Source organism: Stegodyphus dumicola, chromosome 5 (genome assembly GCF_044657685.1).
Source record: "Stegodyphus dumicola isolate Sdum_Otavi_A_Nest chromosome 5, ASM4465768v1".
Classification (NCBI taxonomy): Eukaryota; Metazoa; Arthropoda; class Arachnida; order Araneae; family Eresidae; genus Stegodyphus; species Stegodyphus dumicola.
This window is the reverse complement of record NC_140772.1, coordinates 158,897,329-158,917,817: the sequence shown is the minus strand read 5'-3', so window position 1 is coordinate 158,917,817 and position 20,489 is coordinate 158,897,329. Positions and strand designations below refer to the sequence as shown.

At 31.6% G+C, this 20,489-nt stretch overlaps 1 protein-coding gene across 2 annotated transcripts in view; it reads right to left on the bottom strand.

Annotated features, from left to right (window-relative positions):
- The window catches only part of LOC118184990 (carboxypeptidase D-like), a 741,090-nt gene extending 722,861 nt beyond the window's left edge, over positions 1–18,229 (bottom strand). For both annotated transcript variants that reach the window (XM_085817300.1, XM_085817297.1), the window contains exon 1: positions 18,039–18,229. In XM_085817300.1, coding sequence (XP_085673426.1) covers positions 18,039–18,048 — 10 coding nt within the window. In that variant the 5' untranslated portion in view covers positions 18,049–18,229. The remainder of the gene's footprint in view (positions 1–18,038) is intronic.
- Positions 18,230–20,489: the final 2,260 nt, after the last annotated feature.

Below are 20,489 nucleotides of genomic sequence, written 5' to 3'. Positions count from 1 at the left end.
TCCTTGTTGCTAGTTAAAAAAATGTCTTTTGCAATGCTTGCAGCAGAAAGTTTAGGATTTTGCTTAATTCGTAAAAGAATTTTTCTTTCTTCTCTCTGCGTTAGTTTCTTCGGTCTCCCACATCTTGGTTTTACAGCAAGACTACCAGTGTCAAGATAGTTTTGAATAACTCTTTGCACACTAGAAAATGGTTTTACCAATATAACGAAGAGTTTTACCTTCATTTCTCAATTTTATAATTAGTTGTCTCGTAACTAAAGGAATTTCTTTATTGGTTGTCATTTTCGTCAAAGAAAATAGAAATAACAACTTTAAATTAACGTGAAATTTGCTTCGAAAGTCAATGACCTTGAAAGTGTAACCTTCTTCGCATTCTCAAGTTTGAAGTTTTAAAGTTTGACAAGAAATCCCCCGCCTCCTTCGCGTTGTATGCAAACTTTATTGGCTTTCATTTCTGTCCACTTATCCTTCAAAAATTAGTGTGCATAAATTGTTAGATATGAAAATATTACAGTTAAATAATTTCAAAGTCCTTTATTGAAACTAAATATTTAAAAATAAAACTTTAAGAAACTACCCTTGTTGCTCCTTAAAATTTGGATTTGATGTTAATCTTTTCTTGATGTACGCAGACTTTATTGACTAACTGTATGTAAAGAACAATTTCCCATTTATGTCCTGTAAAAGAAATTGCTATGCAAACAAATATTCTGATACACCGTTTACGCCACGTAAAATCAATACCTTGAAATGGAAGATATTAATTTATGAAAGCAAAGGAAAGCGAGGGCTGTCTGTTTAAGATAGAGATGGGTTCGCGGTGACTTCTAAAAGGTAAATTTGGTTTTGTTTAAATCACGAAAATCCCGCGCATTTCTGGATAAAGTCACTCTTGATAAAGATCCGACTCGAATATAGGAGGATTTGCTAAATAAATTTAAATTTTCTGACAAATTAACAAAACAAAGCCATTTCCTTTATTACATCTTTGTTATTATTCTTTTCTTTAAATCTGCGAAAAATAACTTGTTTTGTTTTTTTAATTAAAAGTAGTCACAGACAAACGAAATTTGATCATATTCAATATTACAGTTTATCTCGATTAATTTGCTGCCCTTTTTTATTTAAGTAAAGCCCTTTAAAGTTTTTGGCAGTATAAAATTCACTTAAAACATGTGTAGCAAATACTGCAAAGAATATATAATTTTCTTTATCGGCATCTTAATTAAGACAATATAATTTTTAAACAATCATATTGAGTTTTACCTCAATTTTTAAATAAATCTAGATACAAATCGAAATCAATTTATATATTACTCTAGATTCTCATATTCAAATTTAAAAGTAACAAATCTAGATAAAATTCTAGGTCTAAAAATAAGTCTACACTCCTAATAGAAAGGAATTCCATCATCATTCTTTAAAACAGCTGGGTTAAATTTTCTTTCAATGAGGCACAGTTCCAGTATGAAATATATTTATTTGATTTATTCGCATAAAATACTTTCAGTATGAATTTTTTATGTTAATGTGCTTGAATTTTAAATACAGTGAGCTTTCGTCAGCAATAAATAAAAGTTAAATTTCATTAATATATTTCATTTGCAATCGTACTTTCTGTCGATCCTTTAACACATGAAATTCGTGCTAATGAGTTATTTCATTCTTCAACTTGAAAATAAGTATCTGTAATTTTCCAAATAAGAAATCATTCGTGTATGATTTCGAAAGCATCAGTTTTAAGAAAACTTTTATCATCCCGTTCAGTTTCACGAATTCGCCTATAGTTGAAAATCTCAAATTCCACAATAATATTCCCGAAATTCTACAGAGCATATTCGTATAAATGCCATTTTATTATGTGAAATACTTAAATATTATAAATTCAAAATATATACCATTCACAAATGGAAATTTTAGTCATTCAGTAAATTGAATCAGGAATCATATTCTAAATGCATTCATCTAATTCAGCTACCCGCTATAAATTGCAAATATTATCACTGCACTAAATGTGTACAAATGCACTTTTAGTTTTCAAATAATTATTATACTAGAGTTAACTCCTCAGTAACCGGGTAATTGCGGCGAATACATCAACAGTTAACTCTAAATCACGGTTAATCCGAAAGCAATTTATTTAAAATACAAGAATGAAAAGTACACAATATCCTAATTAACACAAAAATACCGTTAACAATTTACATGTATTTTCAAGCAGTTTAATCTGGAGAAAAGTTCTTTTGGCTCTGAAAATCACTAAAGCAGTATTTATAACAAAAACAATGTACTGTAAATAACGGAAGAATGAACATCATTAGGAATGAAGAAAGTTAGTTGTAAATATTTGCAATGGAACTAAACCAATTTCATCGAGTTAAAATTCACGTAATGATTAGGATTTTCGCAGATAGTTTTGCTTTACACTGACAGCAATTGTTCCGTCGTTCCTCAAAAAACAAACTTAACCATCAAACACAGTTTAGTTAATCGGGAGCTAAGCGTGCGTTAAGAACTTAAATAACCTATAGTTTTATCTTTTACTGAAAGTTACTGATTCATTCGGTCAAAGAATAATGCAGGAATAACATTCAAAAAGAAGAAAATTTAATCGGAAGCAACTGTGCTTTGGAATATTTTAAGCTATCTTAATATTTCTTCGTTAAACGATGAATAACTTATTCTAAAACTCATTTGCGTGTTTATTATTTTTGAATGTTAAATAAAGCAGCTTAACGACAAAAATATTTCACCTGCTTCATAATAGAAAATGCTCTTAAATACGTTTTATTTAAAACTATAATTGACGTCATTATCATAAAAGAAAGTACAGCAATAACCCTTATCAATAAAGGTAAGTAGCATCGTTTACAACTAACTATTGTAAATAGAATATTATTTTTTTAAATGTTCAACATTCTGCATATCTGAATATATAACAAATAGGAGAATGCAAATCCCCCCCAAGGCGGGCAAACAGTAATTAAAGTAATTTATGTGCCACTTTGCAGAACTTGCAGTATCGACTAATTCAATCGGAGTAATCGCTGCACAACACAAATGGCAACCAATTACAGAAAATTACCGAATTATTATAAATGTTTTCTCTCTGGAAATGTTGAGTGGTTTGAGAACTAAATCGTTCACACGAATACCAAATCTGCTATTGTAATGCTGTTAGCAACATTCCTGGAAAGATTTCTCAACAGTTTCTGAGTTGCAATTAACAGACAACTTAATTACTCCACGTATCCTTCTGATTTTATCTTTCTCATTTACATCTTCAAATGAATAGTTCTTCTTTCAAACGGGATAAACATGGTATATAAATATATGTATTTACTTTCGTTTCATAGGACATTGGTTTATGATTCAGCACCGCTTGCAGTTTATTAACATCTTATGTGTATACACATTATTATATCATTAATATGAAATTAAATAAGTTTATTCTGCCTCCTTTCTTGATAAATATAGAATAAACATTCGTTTTAAAATGTTTAATCTAAAGCTCATTCTGAAAGCTTGAAGCAATCTAACATCTCAGTGGGCATTTTATTATTAATTAAATTAAATATAAAAAAAAGAATAAAAAATAAAAATCTGAAAGGATTCAGATTTTAAATTGCGTCCAAAGGGGCGTTTTTCTAACATTTTGTCTTTTACCTATATTTATTAAATATCACGTTCTTCACACTTAAACCATAAAATTCAATTCAATAGCAATGTCGATAATTAATTTTAAAATGAGCATATCTTTAGAATTTCCGATACAGTGTCTCGCGCGCTGGAGATAAAAATTTTTTTTCTGTACAACGTTGCCATTGCTCGCTTTGAAATCCTTGAGTTTGTTAATCAAAAATTCGTTAAAGTTTTACAAAATAGGAAAGCGATAATAAAACAAATTCCAAATTTCAAATTTGGACTTCCACATGCCCATATTCGTAGAACAATTACGTCATTCAAAATTCGATGGTTCTATGTACCGTTGTTTTATCACAATGCGAGAAATATACATACATTTAATGGAGATTTTTCATTATTTAATTTCTTCAAATTTAATGCAGGAACATTTGGTGACAGCAGTTTGAAAAGTGAAACGGACATTTATAGTGAACCAAAACAAAATCGCAAAACGAAAACAATAGTCCTTCAGGGACAAAGCCCCTTTGGACTAATAAATCATACTATTGCCAACAGATAAAACTAAATCGTTATTGTTACATAAAATTAAATCCAAAGAATTTAAACTGTGAAAGATGAGGGATTTCTTTCTGTGATCTTTTTACCCTAGCGTAAAATGTTTCATGAAAAGGAAAATACCGTATGTTAAAAAATATGTTACTGCTTTAAAAAATTCCTATTTGAATGACGCAAACAACTTACTGAAGCTATAAATTTTACATTCAGTCTATTATATCAGGTTAAAATTTATTTTATTCGATACTTAACGTGTTAATGCAACCACCTTAGCGCAGTTAAGCGGTTTTTTACAGAAAACAAAATCACGAGGCTTAATAATTGAAAGAAACAATTTAATTGCATGTATATATACTACTACTACTGCACACATGCTTTAAATTTTATTTAGGTTTTAATCCCGGAAACTAATCAATAAGTAGTTTAATGAATAAAATTCATTACACTACTCTTATGTAATAAAATAACAGTTGGTAGAAAATATTAAGAAATGCACATAAAATTAATTTTTAAGCTGCTCATTTTTTTAACCAAAGATTGAAGCACTTTTATAATATAAAAAATAAACGAAAGATTTTAGGCGTAGTTAGTTGGCACCGAATTCCAATCATTATGTGCGAGAAACTATATTAAAAGAAATAATTCTCCTTTGAGATGTTAAAAAGCACCCGAAATTTAAATAATTATTCAGATACCTATCGTCGGTTGTATGCAAAAGAGCGCGGGGATCAATGCTTCGAGAAAAAGCATTTAAATTAGAAAACCTTGAACTTGCATTTTACATAATTCTTTTATATACATCTGTTTCTTTGACATTCAGATTGCTTTTCGGTAGATTGTTTGTAAACAAAATATAATTTTTTTGTTTCATTAAACAGAAAGTCGTACGAAAGTTTTCATTATATTTTATTAGGTATAACTGAACTGACCATATGGTAAACTGGTTTTTCTAAATTTATGCCAACGTAATCAAATGTCTGCCCTTTTATTTTTAATTAAAAATTGCATTTTATTGGGAAGTTGAATAACATACGAATTAACTAGTTTTAATTTAAAGAAAGTTAACTAAAGTTATACTATATTTAAAATAAATGCTTTACGAACGAATATCATAATTTAATTTTCTTCTATTCTACTCTTATAGTACCAACAAATATAAATTCATTTGGTTCTGTACGGAATATCCACGTGATATTTAGGTATCGGTAAACAATGCTCATTATTTTTTTATTACAGCTTTTAATAGTGAATACCGTGTGTTCCGGGATCAGTAAGAAGTAAAGAAAGGGGCGTTTTCGAATTAGCTATCTGCTCAACTGCGTTGTTCTTATCAACCATGCAAGAGAATAAGAAGTGTTATTTTTGGCAACATGCCTATATTACACGGGATTTGAAGTTCTGCAAACGAAACATTGTTACGAAAATCATTATCGTCTATGACTTGATATAAATAAGTATCATATTTAGATGTAATGGAAATAGATTGTTAAGAGCTGTTACGAAAGGCATTATCTTCCATAACTTGATATAAATTAGTATCATGGTTAGATGTAACAGAAATAGCCTTGTTACCAGCTTCAAGCAAAATCCCACTTCTAGTTGTCTAATTTTACCCAAAACCTAGTCAACTCCTTATATGTATGCAAAAGCTTAAATATGAAGAAGAGAAATTTTTTCAAGTTTGATGCAAGAGTTATTGTAGGGGAAAAAAAACCCACAGGACCCTGATTCGGGCTTGTTCATTGAAAATTGCCTATTGAATTTTTGGACAGAAAACGTTACATCCCTTTGCTACGTATAAATCTTGGCTAGAGCGTAAAAATCTAGAAAAACAAAGGTTACTGTATACGCTAGCGTAATGTCCGCACTTTTTTTACTAAAATTACATCACTAAAATACAGGTGCGGACATTACACCGGTCGTTCAAATGTCGTGCTTTTTCTAGTAATTTTGGGTGTAAATTTCATTTCAAATAGTCAAGTTAAGTTCTAGGTGTAAGAAAATGGCATAAGTAATAAAAGTATCAAATTTCAAGTTGTCTAATAGCTACCTGAAATTTACAAACTCACTTTCTATCCACATATATAACATAAATTACCCCGTTTACGTTATCAGCACTCGGCTCGTATTAGTTCGCACAGGAGCAAAATATAAAGGCCCAAATTAACCAACACCTGCAATGTTAATATTTACTTTTACAAAAATTAAATAAAAGTTGGTTCTTTTAATATCCTGCATATATTATTTTAAAAAAATCTGTTCTGACCCACTGAATGAAATACAGATTCGTTTCGTCCCGCAACCAGTCTTCACTCGCCTTGAATTCCGATGTAGTGAAATGTCTTTTTCTCGTGCCGCAGCATGCGCTCTTATTTTGGCACATTTTCCGTGTTACTGCGTACCCTTGAGCGCGCATATCACGAACAGATGTGACTCCTTTTTTTCTAAGTTTGTAGACTTAACATTTCGAACCACGAAACGCACGTCTTGTTTTGTTCGTTGCCGCCAGCTAATCACACTATTTGCTCCAATTGCGCGCGCACTTTTTGTCCACCTTATATACTCTTTCTGCTGCTCTTTGTCCATTTTCCTGCGCAAGTTCTACTACTTTCAGTTTAAAAGCCGCTGTATTTTCCCGTTTCGAGCACGCTAATTGCTTACTACCACCAAATGATACTATGAATGAAAAGAGAAAACTTGAAATATGCGAATGCTCCAAGGAGGAAGGAGGGAAAAGTAATTTCACTACAAAACTGCACTTCCTGGAAGCCAGTGTGGTGAAAAACCTGTTTGGACTGCCTTCGCTTATTATCGTGTCTGCCGAGTGGATTGCCTGCGCCGAGGCTATGACTGAATAACAGCTGCACCAGAATGCAAGAAAAGTATCTGCTTTCGATCCTGGCGCCAACCAAAGACGAAACAAATGCATATTTTTTCTTTAAAGATGTTTGTTGACTAATGTTATTGACTAAGGGGAGAAAGGGCGATGTTAAAAAAACATATTTTAAAATGAGAAATTCTTTAGTTTTGGGGATGCGGACATTGTGCGGGTCACTTTTTTTACGTAAATTTGATCTGTAAAGTTGGGGTGCAGACATTACATGAGCATATACGGTAAAACAACAAATATTGAAAAATGCATAGCTTTTTCGTGGTGCATACATTATGAACACAAGACCAGATTCTTATTATCAGCACATTTACTGTAAATAAATGAATGCTAGATAAACAGATGAATCCAGAAATGGTACATTTAACGTAAATCCCCAAAACATGTGGGGAAAATGCATCGGATTAAAGAATGCTCCAAAAGTACATGAATTAAATTAAAGAGAAGACAAGTAGTAGATAATTTATTGTGATACGGTAAAAGGGCAGGAGATTCATCAACAGCGAAAAGGCTGAATTTCTAGATCCTTCTCAGTTCATCCTGAATGGTTTTTAAGCAGTTAATATTGCTCAATTTTTCTCTTTACCAAGAAAATAAGTTTATTCTGTATTTCTCCAAAATTCCATAGAAATGTATATGTATTTAAACCGAATTTCGATTTTTTTGCAAATGAATACTAAATGAGATGATATCGATTTCATGTCCTCCTTTAATCACTTAAATGAAAAACTGCTGTTACACATACATATTTTTTCAATATTTCATACTTATATATATAAAATCTTACATATAACAAGAAATTTTATACAAAAAGCAAATATAAAATTTGTAGCAAAACTGACTTTCGACTGTCTTAATATTATGTGTGTATCACGTTTTGCTCCCATCTACGAAGTAAAGAAAATAATGTAATTGCGAAAAATTTCAGGTATTACATTTCAACGAAAGTATTCAGTTTGATCGCTATCGAATGCAATTTAACGATGTTTTTGCCTCACGTCTGTACACGTAAGGACAGAATAAAGAACTCTTTTTCCCAAGACGGATTGCAGAGAATTTAAAATAGATACAGAAGAAATTTTTTCATGACATCTGCACGTACGTATGTATCTCCCATAACTCAACAAGGAGTAGCCTCAGAGCGTTGAAATTTTGTATAGAGGATTGCTATAACATGTAGTTGAGCACCTCTCTTTTTGATTGCAATCGAAGGCCCCAAAGGTACATATATATATATATAGTTAAACATTTGGAGAGTGGGTGCATATATACGTATATATGCAGGGTGATTATAAATTCCTTTTCTAAATTAAGAGAGGTGATAGTACTCATCCAGATGAGCAATAATTAGCATAGAACATTCCACTCTGAGAGGCAAAAAAGAGAAATATTAGAATTCCAACTTGAACTAGTGTTGGGAAAGCGAATGAACGAGACCAAAAGTTGCACAATCAGTTTAGTGAAAAACTCACAGAGAGTGCACAAAATAGATAAAACAGAAAACTTGGCGTTCGAGTGTTAATTCGAGCTCAGACTTTGATAGCAAATACTGAAATGCACATATTTGGTTGGCAAGGCCTCAACCTCGCACACAATTGCAACAAGTTAATTATCTAAATTATTAGGAGGGGACTGCTACCTTGATATCAAGTATCAAGGTAGCAGTTTTTCCCCCCTTCGCCATATTCTATCCTGTCCTCCTGGACTTACTGAGCTGCGCTCATTCTACTTGGAGCGCCCTTCTATGGGACACGAAGTTCTGACAGCCGGAACACAGCATGAACTTTTCATTCTAATCTCGGCATACAACGGAAGTTGGAGTTAGTTGATAATATTCAGCCCTTGATTAGATAATTAACTTGTCGCAATCGTTTGCGAGGTTGAGACCTTGCCAACATAAGATGTGCATCTGAGTGTTTGCCATCAAAGTCTGAACTCGAATTAACACGGGAATGCCTAGTTTTCGGTTTTATCTGTTTTGTTACTCTTTGTGAATTTTTCACTAAACTGATTGTGCAACTTTTGGTCTCGTTCATTCGCTCTCCCAACAGTGTTGAAAGTTCAGGTTGGAATTCTAATATTCCTCTGTTCTGCTTCTCAGAGTGAAATGCGAACCTATGTTCTGTGGTAATTATTGCTCATCTGGATGAGTACTATCACCCCTCTGAATTTATAAAAACAATTTAGAATCACCACTCTGTTACTCAGCTCGATGAGCTCAGTTTTTTATTCTTATATATATCAGTAAATTGTGCATTTTTTGTGTTAAAAATGATTCAATTATCTTGTTTCTATCTTCCAAATAAGGTTTTTATACCTTTAATTAATCTGCATGCAATAGTTGTAGAATTATAAATAATTTAAATGTTGTTTAAGTACGGCTAAGCCTAACTTAGCAGCCATATTTGTTCAAATTTGAAACTTAGCAGAATAGTGAATTAAGACAGTTTCCGCACCTTCAGTCTCTTTTTCCCGAGTAGGACTAAATAATAAACTTTTAGTTTCATGCACTGAAAAATCTGCCTTTTCCGCGAATTGCTTGTTTTTGCGTAGAAACTTCAATTTTAAATGTAAAAATTGTTTTGTCTGTATTTATGTTTTTCTATATTTTTTCAATTTTTAATGAAGATGTTTTGAAGTTTTATGTACTTTTACCTTGCCGCAAAGCGAGAACTGAATTAATTGAATGATAAATGTATCGCTAATGAAATTCGAGGAAATAAGTTTAAATGAAATGTGCAAAACAATGCGTATAATTTAATAGGCCGTACAAGGAAGTCATGTAGTGTCTGCATCAGATTTTTTTTAATATGGTAAAACACCCTATCTGCCTCAGAAAAGGGTTGCTTTCATCGAGAACGTTTTAAAAGTAATTGATTTCCAGCCACGGAAAAAGCACAAAAATACCTATGCAGCCCGTATATACGCCAGGATTCAAATCCGGGTCGAACTACTTGAGTTTAACAGTCTTATTCACTCTATCATTGACAGGCTGCATAAAAGTAATAAAAATTGTCTGTATTTTTTAACTTTAAACCTTGTAACGTTAATAAAAACTGAATATGTACAAGTACTAAATTCGTCCACAGCAAATCGAATACTTCATGTTTTTATTTTATTTAATTCAAAAGAATTTGTTTAAAAAGCATATCTAGAGTGGAACTGCTTATCAGAGTTCGGAATATTTTTTTTTTGGGAAGGGGGGGAAAGGGAGCGGTAATAATTTTTTTTGATATATAATTGTTTTGCAAATTCTTATATACTTGAATAATTACATTTTACGTATTTACTACTATATTAATACCTACTTTGATTTCTTACTTCTTGGAAGCAAAAGAAAAGAAAATATTAAGTCTTCACAAATTTTGTTAGAAGTACTATTAAGAATTTCTTTATTTTGTATATCCCGATAAATTAAAATCTTTTCCCCGGTAAAATCTTAAACATCTTTCGTTTTGAATTCCGAAAACTGACCATGTGGTTCCATTCGTTTTCGTAGCTTTCTTCCTTCCTTAGTTTCAGAATAGAAGAGTATTCTTTCTGATAACTCTTTTATTCTGTAACGTTAATTCTTAACCAGTTTTTTTTTCAGGGAGTTCAATTTATAAATCTTCTGTATCCTTTAATGTGTCAACAACAAAGAATAACTATTTAATTTCAGTTTATGGCCAAGTGTAACAAATTAAGTACGTATTCCTTTTTTGGAGATATTTAAAAACAGCAATATTACAAATGCCAATTTCCTTTGTGTATCAAAAGTGCATGTGAAATTTAAAGCTTAATACGAGAAAGTTTCCCTTAGAAAGTTCCCCGATAAAGTATTCCTACCCTTTATTGGATTTCCTCCAAAACATTTGTCTTCAGTTAACTTGCCAACTTTGTCTTAAAGAGAAGCTCTCATAAAAGACTTCATTATAATAAACTACGTCTTCTGTATGTTGTACAAAGGAAAAAAAGATTGAGTGCGTACGTAGCTTTCTTGATTTCTAACCAAATGTAAAGCAGAAAGAACTACCAGCTTGAAATGGCCTTCACAATTCGATCGCTAGTGATCCTGCGCTTAAACAGAAGGTATACCTAACAGAGTTGAGAGCAGAATCTGGACACCCGTGCGGCTTACTAAGACTATTCGGGTCTTGTACCTAACAGAGCTTGACAAAAATATTTTCACAGCGTAAACATCGGCGGGGAGTTTCAATATTATGAAAACAAAAAAAAAAAAGTCTACTTACTCCTTGGCGAAAATTAATTTTTGTGAGAAAACCCGAACTTTTCCCGACACCGAGTCTAGCACTTTAGACAACCCGCAGTGTAATGTCTCTTAATCTGGCACTGGTTTTTGATATTATGAAGCAGAAAATTCTGAGTACCTTAATTCGAAAACAATCCAAGTAATCAACTTCTTAAAGTATACGTAAAAGAGAGTGAAACATTTAGAACATTTCCTAGCACCACTTCTTTAGAGACAAAGAAGTGGTGCTAGGAAATTAAAATTTTGTAGGATTTTAGGTTACATTGTTTGTGATGCACTAAGCGAAATAATACGAAATTCACTTGGTTTCTTCACTGCTTAGTTTAGGTACAAAATGAACGAAGTGCTTGGCATTGGCGTGAACTATTAAATTGTGGGTATCTGAATTTAGACATGGACACGAAAGCATTTAGGATGAATTATGAGAAGAACGTCCAGTGAGGACAGAAATGAAAAACATCTATAGTATGCTACATATGATCACGAATGAGTCGTGTTACTGCGAAAATAGTGTCTGAATGTTTGCATATCTCGACCAAACGTGTGCAACCTATGATCTATTAATAATATTCATTAACAAATGTGTCGACTCAGCGAATTCCCAGACAGAATTCATTTCTATGAAGAATTTACTTCAAGGGATCACTGCAAACAGACGATGATAAGTGGCATAAGAGTCAGGTCAAATCATTCTATAAGATAGTAAACACTATAGTACACCATGCGTAAGCGCACTGACATAAAAGGTAATATTGTAGAGAAATCATAATAAGAAACAGCAGGCTAAACGCCCCTTTCACTATGAGGCTCAAATATTTTCACCTTTCCATCATATGAACCAGGCATAAACATTCGTATTTCTTGCATTACAGATATATTATAACTTAAGTTTACCCAAAAGGCATTCATATATGTGAATTCATTTCAATAACACTGCGCTCAAATTATACACGAATAAGCTATAGTTATACAAAAAAAAAAAAAAAAAAACCGTTAAAATTGTATTACTCAAGCAATAGAATTTTTCGACACTGATTGCTGTTGAAATAATGGGTGTTATTTTTTACATTTCTTGCCTATGTAAATTATGAGTACTATGATAATTAACTATGAGTGATATTATAATTAACTCTTTAAATATTAGCGTAAATAGATGAGTAGTGTGCAATTATTACTTCTCATATTATACATCATTGCCTTTTTTGTTATGTATACATTACATATAGAGTTCGGATTGTTTTAATTATTAATTTATTTTCAGCAATTAATACCAAATCATATATTTTAATTGTATGCATATATATACGTACGTGCGTATGTATGAATATAGACGCACACATATACATGAATTTTTGAAACCTATCCCGATAACAGAGGAGTACCAATTACTGTTTCTTTTGCTAAAAAGGATGTAAACCTGCACGAGATATAAAATATTTCTAAAAATTAAAAAGAAAAGTTATTTTTCTGAGTTATAAATTATTCTGTAAACAGTTACCGAAATGTTTAATTAATTATAAATACATAATTTGATAATTAATACTGTTACCCGATAAATATTCATGAAATATCTCAAAAGTGGATATGGTCCCCATCATAAAATTTCTAGAATCGAAACGGCAGAAGTCTTATGACTCAACGCATTCCCCAGCACCTCAAATGAACGCTTTATGAGATAAAATAGGGTAACTGCAATGTAGTATTTAAATGTGCCCTACAGTAATCTAATTTTATAAAACATTACAAGGACAGAAAAAGTGGACGAAGCGCCGGAACTTCGACTGTGGATTTGCAGGTTTTGCTCCATTGCACTACTGTTCTACCATAACATCCATCACAGATTATACTGCGGCTCGCCTCGGAATTCAGCTCGGCCAGGAATCAACTGCACAATGTGCAGCGTTCTCAACCTTTCTCCTACTGGGTGGCCCCCTCCATATTTCCGGTCTCCGTCATGCATTTTGTGTTTCTTTATATACAATTCTAATTGTTTTATTTTGAAATACCAACTGATATTTTGATAATACTTTGGGTGTGTATTTATATTTCGTTTTTCGTATGTGTATTTTTTATTCGTTTTATAGAGGATCCTGTTGATTGTATGCATGAATATTTCATTAGTTTGGGCATATTTCTGTTCTGTCACATTCCATGATCTGCATCATAATTTTCGAAATTTTTTGTCTTATTTAATGGATGCCAATCCCACAGATGGCCAACTGAAGGGATTTCTCAAGCAGTCCGAACAATATCGCAATGGGGCATTATTTTGCTAAACGAAAATAGCATATCGTCTCCATCCACATATTTACCTTTTCTAAAAGTTACCTGCTTCTAAGCAGTACTCTTTTCGGAAGGGTTACATGTGTGGAATGGAGCTCTAGAAGAATGTCTTGGAATACTTTGCTCCTGTCACCAACAATAAAATCATAAGCGCACTGCAGTACTAAAATACATCCAATCACGTCCCCTTTTTTAGTTCGTACAACACAGAATAGACTTTTTTCTAAAGTTAACAAGACAAGGCTACTCCACCCATTCCGTCAAATCGTGGCTTCCTTTCTCAAAGAAAGGACTGAAATCGAGGAAAAAACTTTGATCTCAAACTTTTCTAATAAGTCTTATGACTACCACGATTTCCAAGACGTATGGCTGTTATAATAATAAGTCGTATGGCTACCATGATTCAGATTTTTAATTATTTGCTTAAATCAATTGTATTTTCCATCAGAACAATCTAGCAGTGCTCAACAGAGGCTTATTTACGGCATATTATGAATGTAACATGCCCTGTGCATTCTCTTCTACTTCCATAATTTCGAATTACAGTAGTTCTTTGGTTCTAGATTGCATGATACTTTCTAAAACAAGTTTGTCTGTATTGGGCCTATTTATTTATACATAAAAGACAATTGGTACAGGGTGGGGCTAATCTTTGGAATATGGTAACAGGTAGTTTGGCGACATTTTGGTAAGGCGACAAAGGTTACTTAGCAGTGTACATGGATAAAGTCAAGAGTGTGCGCAATGCCATTTTTGTGCAATTCTGGGATTTTTTTTAAGTGAAAATAGGTCGACGTGTACATGAATACCGTGTATGTGTAATTCTTAAAAACGCGGCAAGCAGTTTGCGATTCTGCACTTTCTCCCATTTTCGCACCTAATCTTTGTCATGATTAAGCACATTTTTTTCCATAAAAGTTCTAGCATAAGCGTAATTCGGCTCGCAGATTGTTGGAAAAACAGTTACCGAAATGTTTAATTAGTTATAAATACATAATTTGATAATTAATATTGTTACTCGATAAATATTCATGAAATATCACAAAAGTGGATATGGTCTCCATCATAAAATTTCTAGAATCGACTAGAAGTAATTTTCTAGAAGTAAATGCCTTTACTTCGTGAAAACAAAATGGCGTACAAACAAAAACTAGCAGGCTGCTGTAGCAGGGTTGGTCGCCAAATTTTCGCCAAAGAATCGCCAAGTTACCATAATCTAAAGATTAACCCAGGGGGTTTAATGTATTCTAATTCAAAATTTCTTTCGCTATTTTTCTGCATTGGATAGTTATTGTTTTTTCTTTATTGTTATTATTCACTGTATTATTAAATTATTGGCAAATAAAACTTCATTAACTGAGAGTTATTCAAATTTAATCTATTTTTTTTTTTTTTATTATTATTTCTCTTTTCTGAAATAGGTGCACAGACAGAAAATAATTTATTTTTCAAAAAGTCCCTAATGCATTTTACTACTAACGTAAAGAGTTACTATCGCGCCCAATAAAGAATTGTCAAAGTAAGAAACTCCATGCTTTATGGAAAGAAACCCCAACTCCTATTATTCATTATAAATGAGCTCCGTGCTCTTGAAGCGGCTACTTATTTCGAGTTATTTAAATATTCATGCCCTAGATCGTACAAGTTAAGATCATTCAACACCTTTCTGGGATTTCTAGAAAAGCGCTATCCGGTTTCTGTGCTAAATTTACTACTAGCATTTTACAGTTTTCCATTTTCACTTACTTCTAATGTATGATAATCACAAAAATTTTCAGATTACAAAACTTACCGCCCCATACTTGCAGTTTTATACTAATCTCAATTGCATGAATATCATTTTGAAAGTTTTCGATTCAAAACTCTTAGCTTTGAGATATTATTTACGGACATAAAAAATAAAAGGAGGAATTTACATTCATGATTAAAGACTTCGATCGAGGAACAGAAGGATGAAAAAAAAATTAGCAACTGTGATTTATTTAACGCGGTTTTTAATGCGCAAATCTCCTAACTATAATGGTGAAGAAAGGCTGCATGAATGTTGCTTTCAAAGGAAAAAAGTTTATTTAAGCAAAGGAAGAACTAAATTATAACATGGGTTTATTTTCTGATAAAATTATACTAAACTAGACACATAATGTAAAAAATCCTGTAATTAAATATGATCTTATTAACTAAGTTAAGCTATTATGTTTTGAATACTTCAAAAAATCGAATAAATAAATGCGAAGAAATATCTTTATACCATGTCTATTCTGTTGTAAACGGCAAGCATTCTCGTTATCTAAAAAATACATTTACTATCAAAGGTAACAAAAAAAACTGCATCAATTCTCACAGCAAATTATTTTTACGGGAAATGATGGAAAGGGAATATCTTTAGCGTTAAAAAACACATTACACGCCTCTCCGGGTATTGGAAATTTTCAGTCTGATTTATTCTCTAAATATGACAAAGCAAAGAACAGCTTATTATTCAGAATTAATCTTATCGCTTAAGGCTCACAGATGATTTAAAATATTTACTGATAAACGCATCATTAATTAATGCGTTTTGAAAATGAGTGCATTATTTGGATTTAGCGCATCAAAGAGTTAAGCTTTTTTCATAAACTGTACTATACTGACCGAATACAAAGACTGTGCATTTACCCCCTTGAAATGACCTTCTGAAAATGTTCCCATATTATATGAGCAATACTACTTACCTCTTAAATTATACGCTAAAAATGAAACATATTTAGTTCTACTCAAAATATTTAGACCATTTAACCATCTTTCTTGCAAAATAATTTCAAATTATCAAGCTCAGCCCGAGATTATGTCATATATAGCCCTTTCTGGTAAAAGTCCTTCAAAAATATAATGTCATCTCATATATCAGGTTGTTTTAAATTCGGTCAGTATCGTATTTCAATTTTAAAAATATATCAGCCTTCTAGGGTTTACGAAATGTATTTATGTTTTATATTCCTTTTTTTTTTTTTTCAATCGGTTTGCTTATGTAAATAATTTGTATTGTTTTTATTTGCTTTACGTATTCAAAATTTACATTAAATACTCATTTAGTGTAAAATCAGTCACAGAATATTTCACAGCATATAAAGTTTTTAATACCCTTTATTTTAATTCAATTCTAATTGCATATATTTCCTTTGATTCTTAATTATATTTTATTATTTAAAATTGAACCCAAAAAAATTGTCTTTAGTTTCACGTAGAATTTTTAACTACCTATTTCGAGGGCACTATGTCAGAAGTCCCTCTTCATCAGGAGAAGGAAACATGTTTGAACATTTTTTTCTCTCTCTCTCCTGAGGAAGACGGACTGATTCCTTGTCTCTGAGCGTTCTGGAAATCGATAGCGTTACACTCAAAATCTGAGCCAAACTAAAATTGCTTTTTTGCCCGATTTTAAATTTTACATTGGCGCGCTTCTCTTCTATTTGACATACTTTATTATTATTTCAATAAAAACAAGCAATATTTTACTACTGCACATAAATATTTTTAAAAAACAAATGCTTAAAATGTTTTTCAAGTTTCTACAATTGTGCTTTGCTTTCTTCTTTAAGAAACTTCTAGAAGCTTTGTCATTCGAAATGCGAATTCTAAATAAAATTTAAGAAAATACATTTCGTGTAAGAGAAAATTTACGTATGATTGTGCGACTGAAAATTAAAAGCTTAATACATATAATTTACATAAACAAACAATATGTTTAAACTAGAAGCTTTTTCGAAAAATTACAGTGTCATAGTAAAACTGATCATTTTGTAATATTTAATATTCTGTAGTATCTACAATCATTTTGAGTTTAAAAACATAAAATATTATAAACATTAATTTCCTTATTTTTATTAAAGAAATCGGTATTTTAATATTCCTTTTCTTTCTTTTTTAGTGTGCAGTAAACAGTTTAGAAACCATTTTAAGTTACACGGTATAAAAAATTAATTAATTAATAAAGGAAAAACTTTTTACATCAAAAAATTTTCAGAATGCTTATTATAAAATGATTTCAGTAATTAATTATTGTGCCATCTACGCACACTAGGAAGACATTCAAATACAAAACGCCGGAGAACTTTTTTCAAAATGCATATAAAGAAAAATTTAAAGAATCAAAACTTTTCCAACTCGCGTAACGCGAATCTAAGAAACTTTTATGATGTAACAGGTGGAATTATTAAAATTAATTCTCATATTCTGATATATTTTATGTATATGACAACAAAAAGAAACAAAGATTTGTATTTACTCTCAAAATATTACGAAATTTTCATCGCACTAAATTTTTTTAAGTAAATTCAAAAAGAAAAACTTGCACAGAAGCGCTTTTAACTTCCAATGCACGAATCGCCCTACAATTATATTTCATATTTTTTATTAATCTTATGTAGAACTTACCTTTTGCCATGTCGACAGTCGCAGGTTTCGGAAGTATAAGAGAAAAAAAAATAGTTTGGGGAGAGGAAATTTTTTTAACGAACTAAAAATCCAGGTTCAACGCAAAGCAGTCAGCTGAATGGAAAATTTTCAACGCTTTTCCGAACAGAGACGGATACTTTTCACCGACCACGCCGCTCTGGTTTCATCAACTGACGGCGCACAGTTAGCTGTGGAGACGGGCCTGCGAGCGGAGCGCCATCTTTAGAGAAAAGGTGAAAGGAATCGCATTTCTACCTTACATCCAACAATATTATAGCAGATGAAACTTTCCGGCCATTCTAAATGCGGCTTGAAGTGCAGAAAAGAAACTTTTGAGAGGAATGATGAAAAATATAGACGAAGAAGGACTTTAAATTTGTGCGTGTATCGAACATAAAAATTCCTTATGCTCAAAAGGTTCGAGAAATGTTTTATGGTTAGAACAGTCATTTTATCATGGCGTGAATTTCTACTATCATTTCCGAAAATTTAAGGAGAATTTTCAAAACAAATATCAAATAAATTCATAAATTTTGGGCTTCCTCTTATACGCGAAGGCTATTTGCTAACGGAGGAATGCGTCCATGAAGGATTTGTTGAAGAGAAACTTGACTCCTATTATTGCTACATATCTATCTAGAACAACGTGATAACTCCATTAAGACCATTTGTTAAGTCCATTTGTTAAGATCTAAACCTGAGTCGAACTACTAGTGTTTAGCAGTTTTACAGTCTCGATCACTGGAAAGCTGACACTAAAGAAAAAAAGGGCTAATCTTTGGAATATGGTAACAGTTAGTTTGGCGACATTTTGGAGGCGATAATGGTTACTACCTAGGACTTTGGGAATAATGTGGGAAGTACTCAGTTCCGATTACGCATTATTTTGTGTGAGGGAAATGAGAGATCATGAGATATGTCATGTGACATTAATGGACGAATTACAGTTCTTTAATCGGAAAAGGGGGTAAATTTGGAAAAATATCTGTAGTACTATATTATTTTGTATTAAGCTTCATTGTGTGTTGTGTGAAAGAGTGTTGATTAATTTTTGGATTGCATGGCGCTATCTAAAGTGAATTCTAAATTTTTAATGCGTTTATCTGATAATTCAAAAGAATTGGTTGAATGGTGTATGAGTGTAGGATTAATTGCCGATAGTTATGAATGGTGTATGAGTGTAGGATTTATTGCCGATAGTTATGAATGATGTGGGAATGAAATGAGATTGTGTGAAAGGAAAGATATTACAGATAAGTTTGAATGGCCGTGCAAGAAATCTGGTGAAAATGGACATTTTGTGAAACGGAGTGTAAGGAAGGGTACGTGATTTGCTGAAAGTCATTTGAGTATGGGGGAAATTTTATTAATTTCTTATTAGTGGGTGAATAGAATGCCAGTTGACTACTGGATTATTTAATCTATAAGAAAAATTTATCCGCCCCGTAATCAAGATTCTGAAGAAGATTAGGTAAGTTAGTATTTTTAATTATTTGAGGATATTATTTTTATGCATTGTTCTAAATGTAAGGAGTAAGTAAAGTAATATGGTATTATTGAAAAATTGTTATTAGCAATGATTTAGTTTAAAGTAATTAGGATTGTAAGTTAATTTTTATTAATTTAATGTATGTGCTTATTTATATTTTAAGTAGTGTTTTTTAATTTAATTATATTTTAATTAAATGATAGTTATTTTGTGAATTATATGTTTGTAGGAATTTGGTATACGTTTCAGTGGAAGTAAACGTGCATGGCAATAATTTAAGTATTTGACACTAAGTATTTGCAACCATTTTTAATGTTTGCGTCATGAATTTGTTGGTGACGTTTATAATAAATAATTTAGAGGTAAAATGTTTTGGATATTTTATTTATTTTATACGTGCAAATGTTCATCCTTGAAAAGGGTATATACTTTTTCGCGATCAGGTAATTTTATATATGTTCTATTCTATGTTACCGGTTCTATGTTACCGGATTTAAAGATTCACAAAATTTTCATGCATTTTCGTGAAATTTTCTAATTTATGAGAAAAAAAGCAGTGTACATGGATATAGTGAAGAGTGTGCACAATGCTATTTTTGTACAATTCTGGGATGTTTTTTAAGTAAAAATAAGTCAACGTGTACATGGTTTAGTTATATTTTAATTAAATGATAGTTATTTTGTGAATTTTATGTTTGTAGCAATTTGGTATACGTTTCAGTTGAAGTAAACGTGCATGGAAATAATTTAAATATTTGACACTAAGTATTTGTAACCATTTTTAATGTTTGCGGTATAAATTCGTTGGTGACTTTTATAATATAATAGATAATTTAGAGGTAAAAGTTTTTGGATATTTTATTTATTTTATACGTGGAAATGTTCATCCTTGGAAAGGGTATATACTTTTTCGCGATCAGGTAATTTCATATATGTGCTTT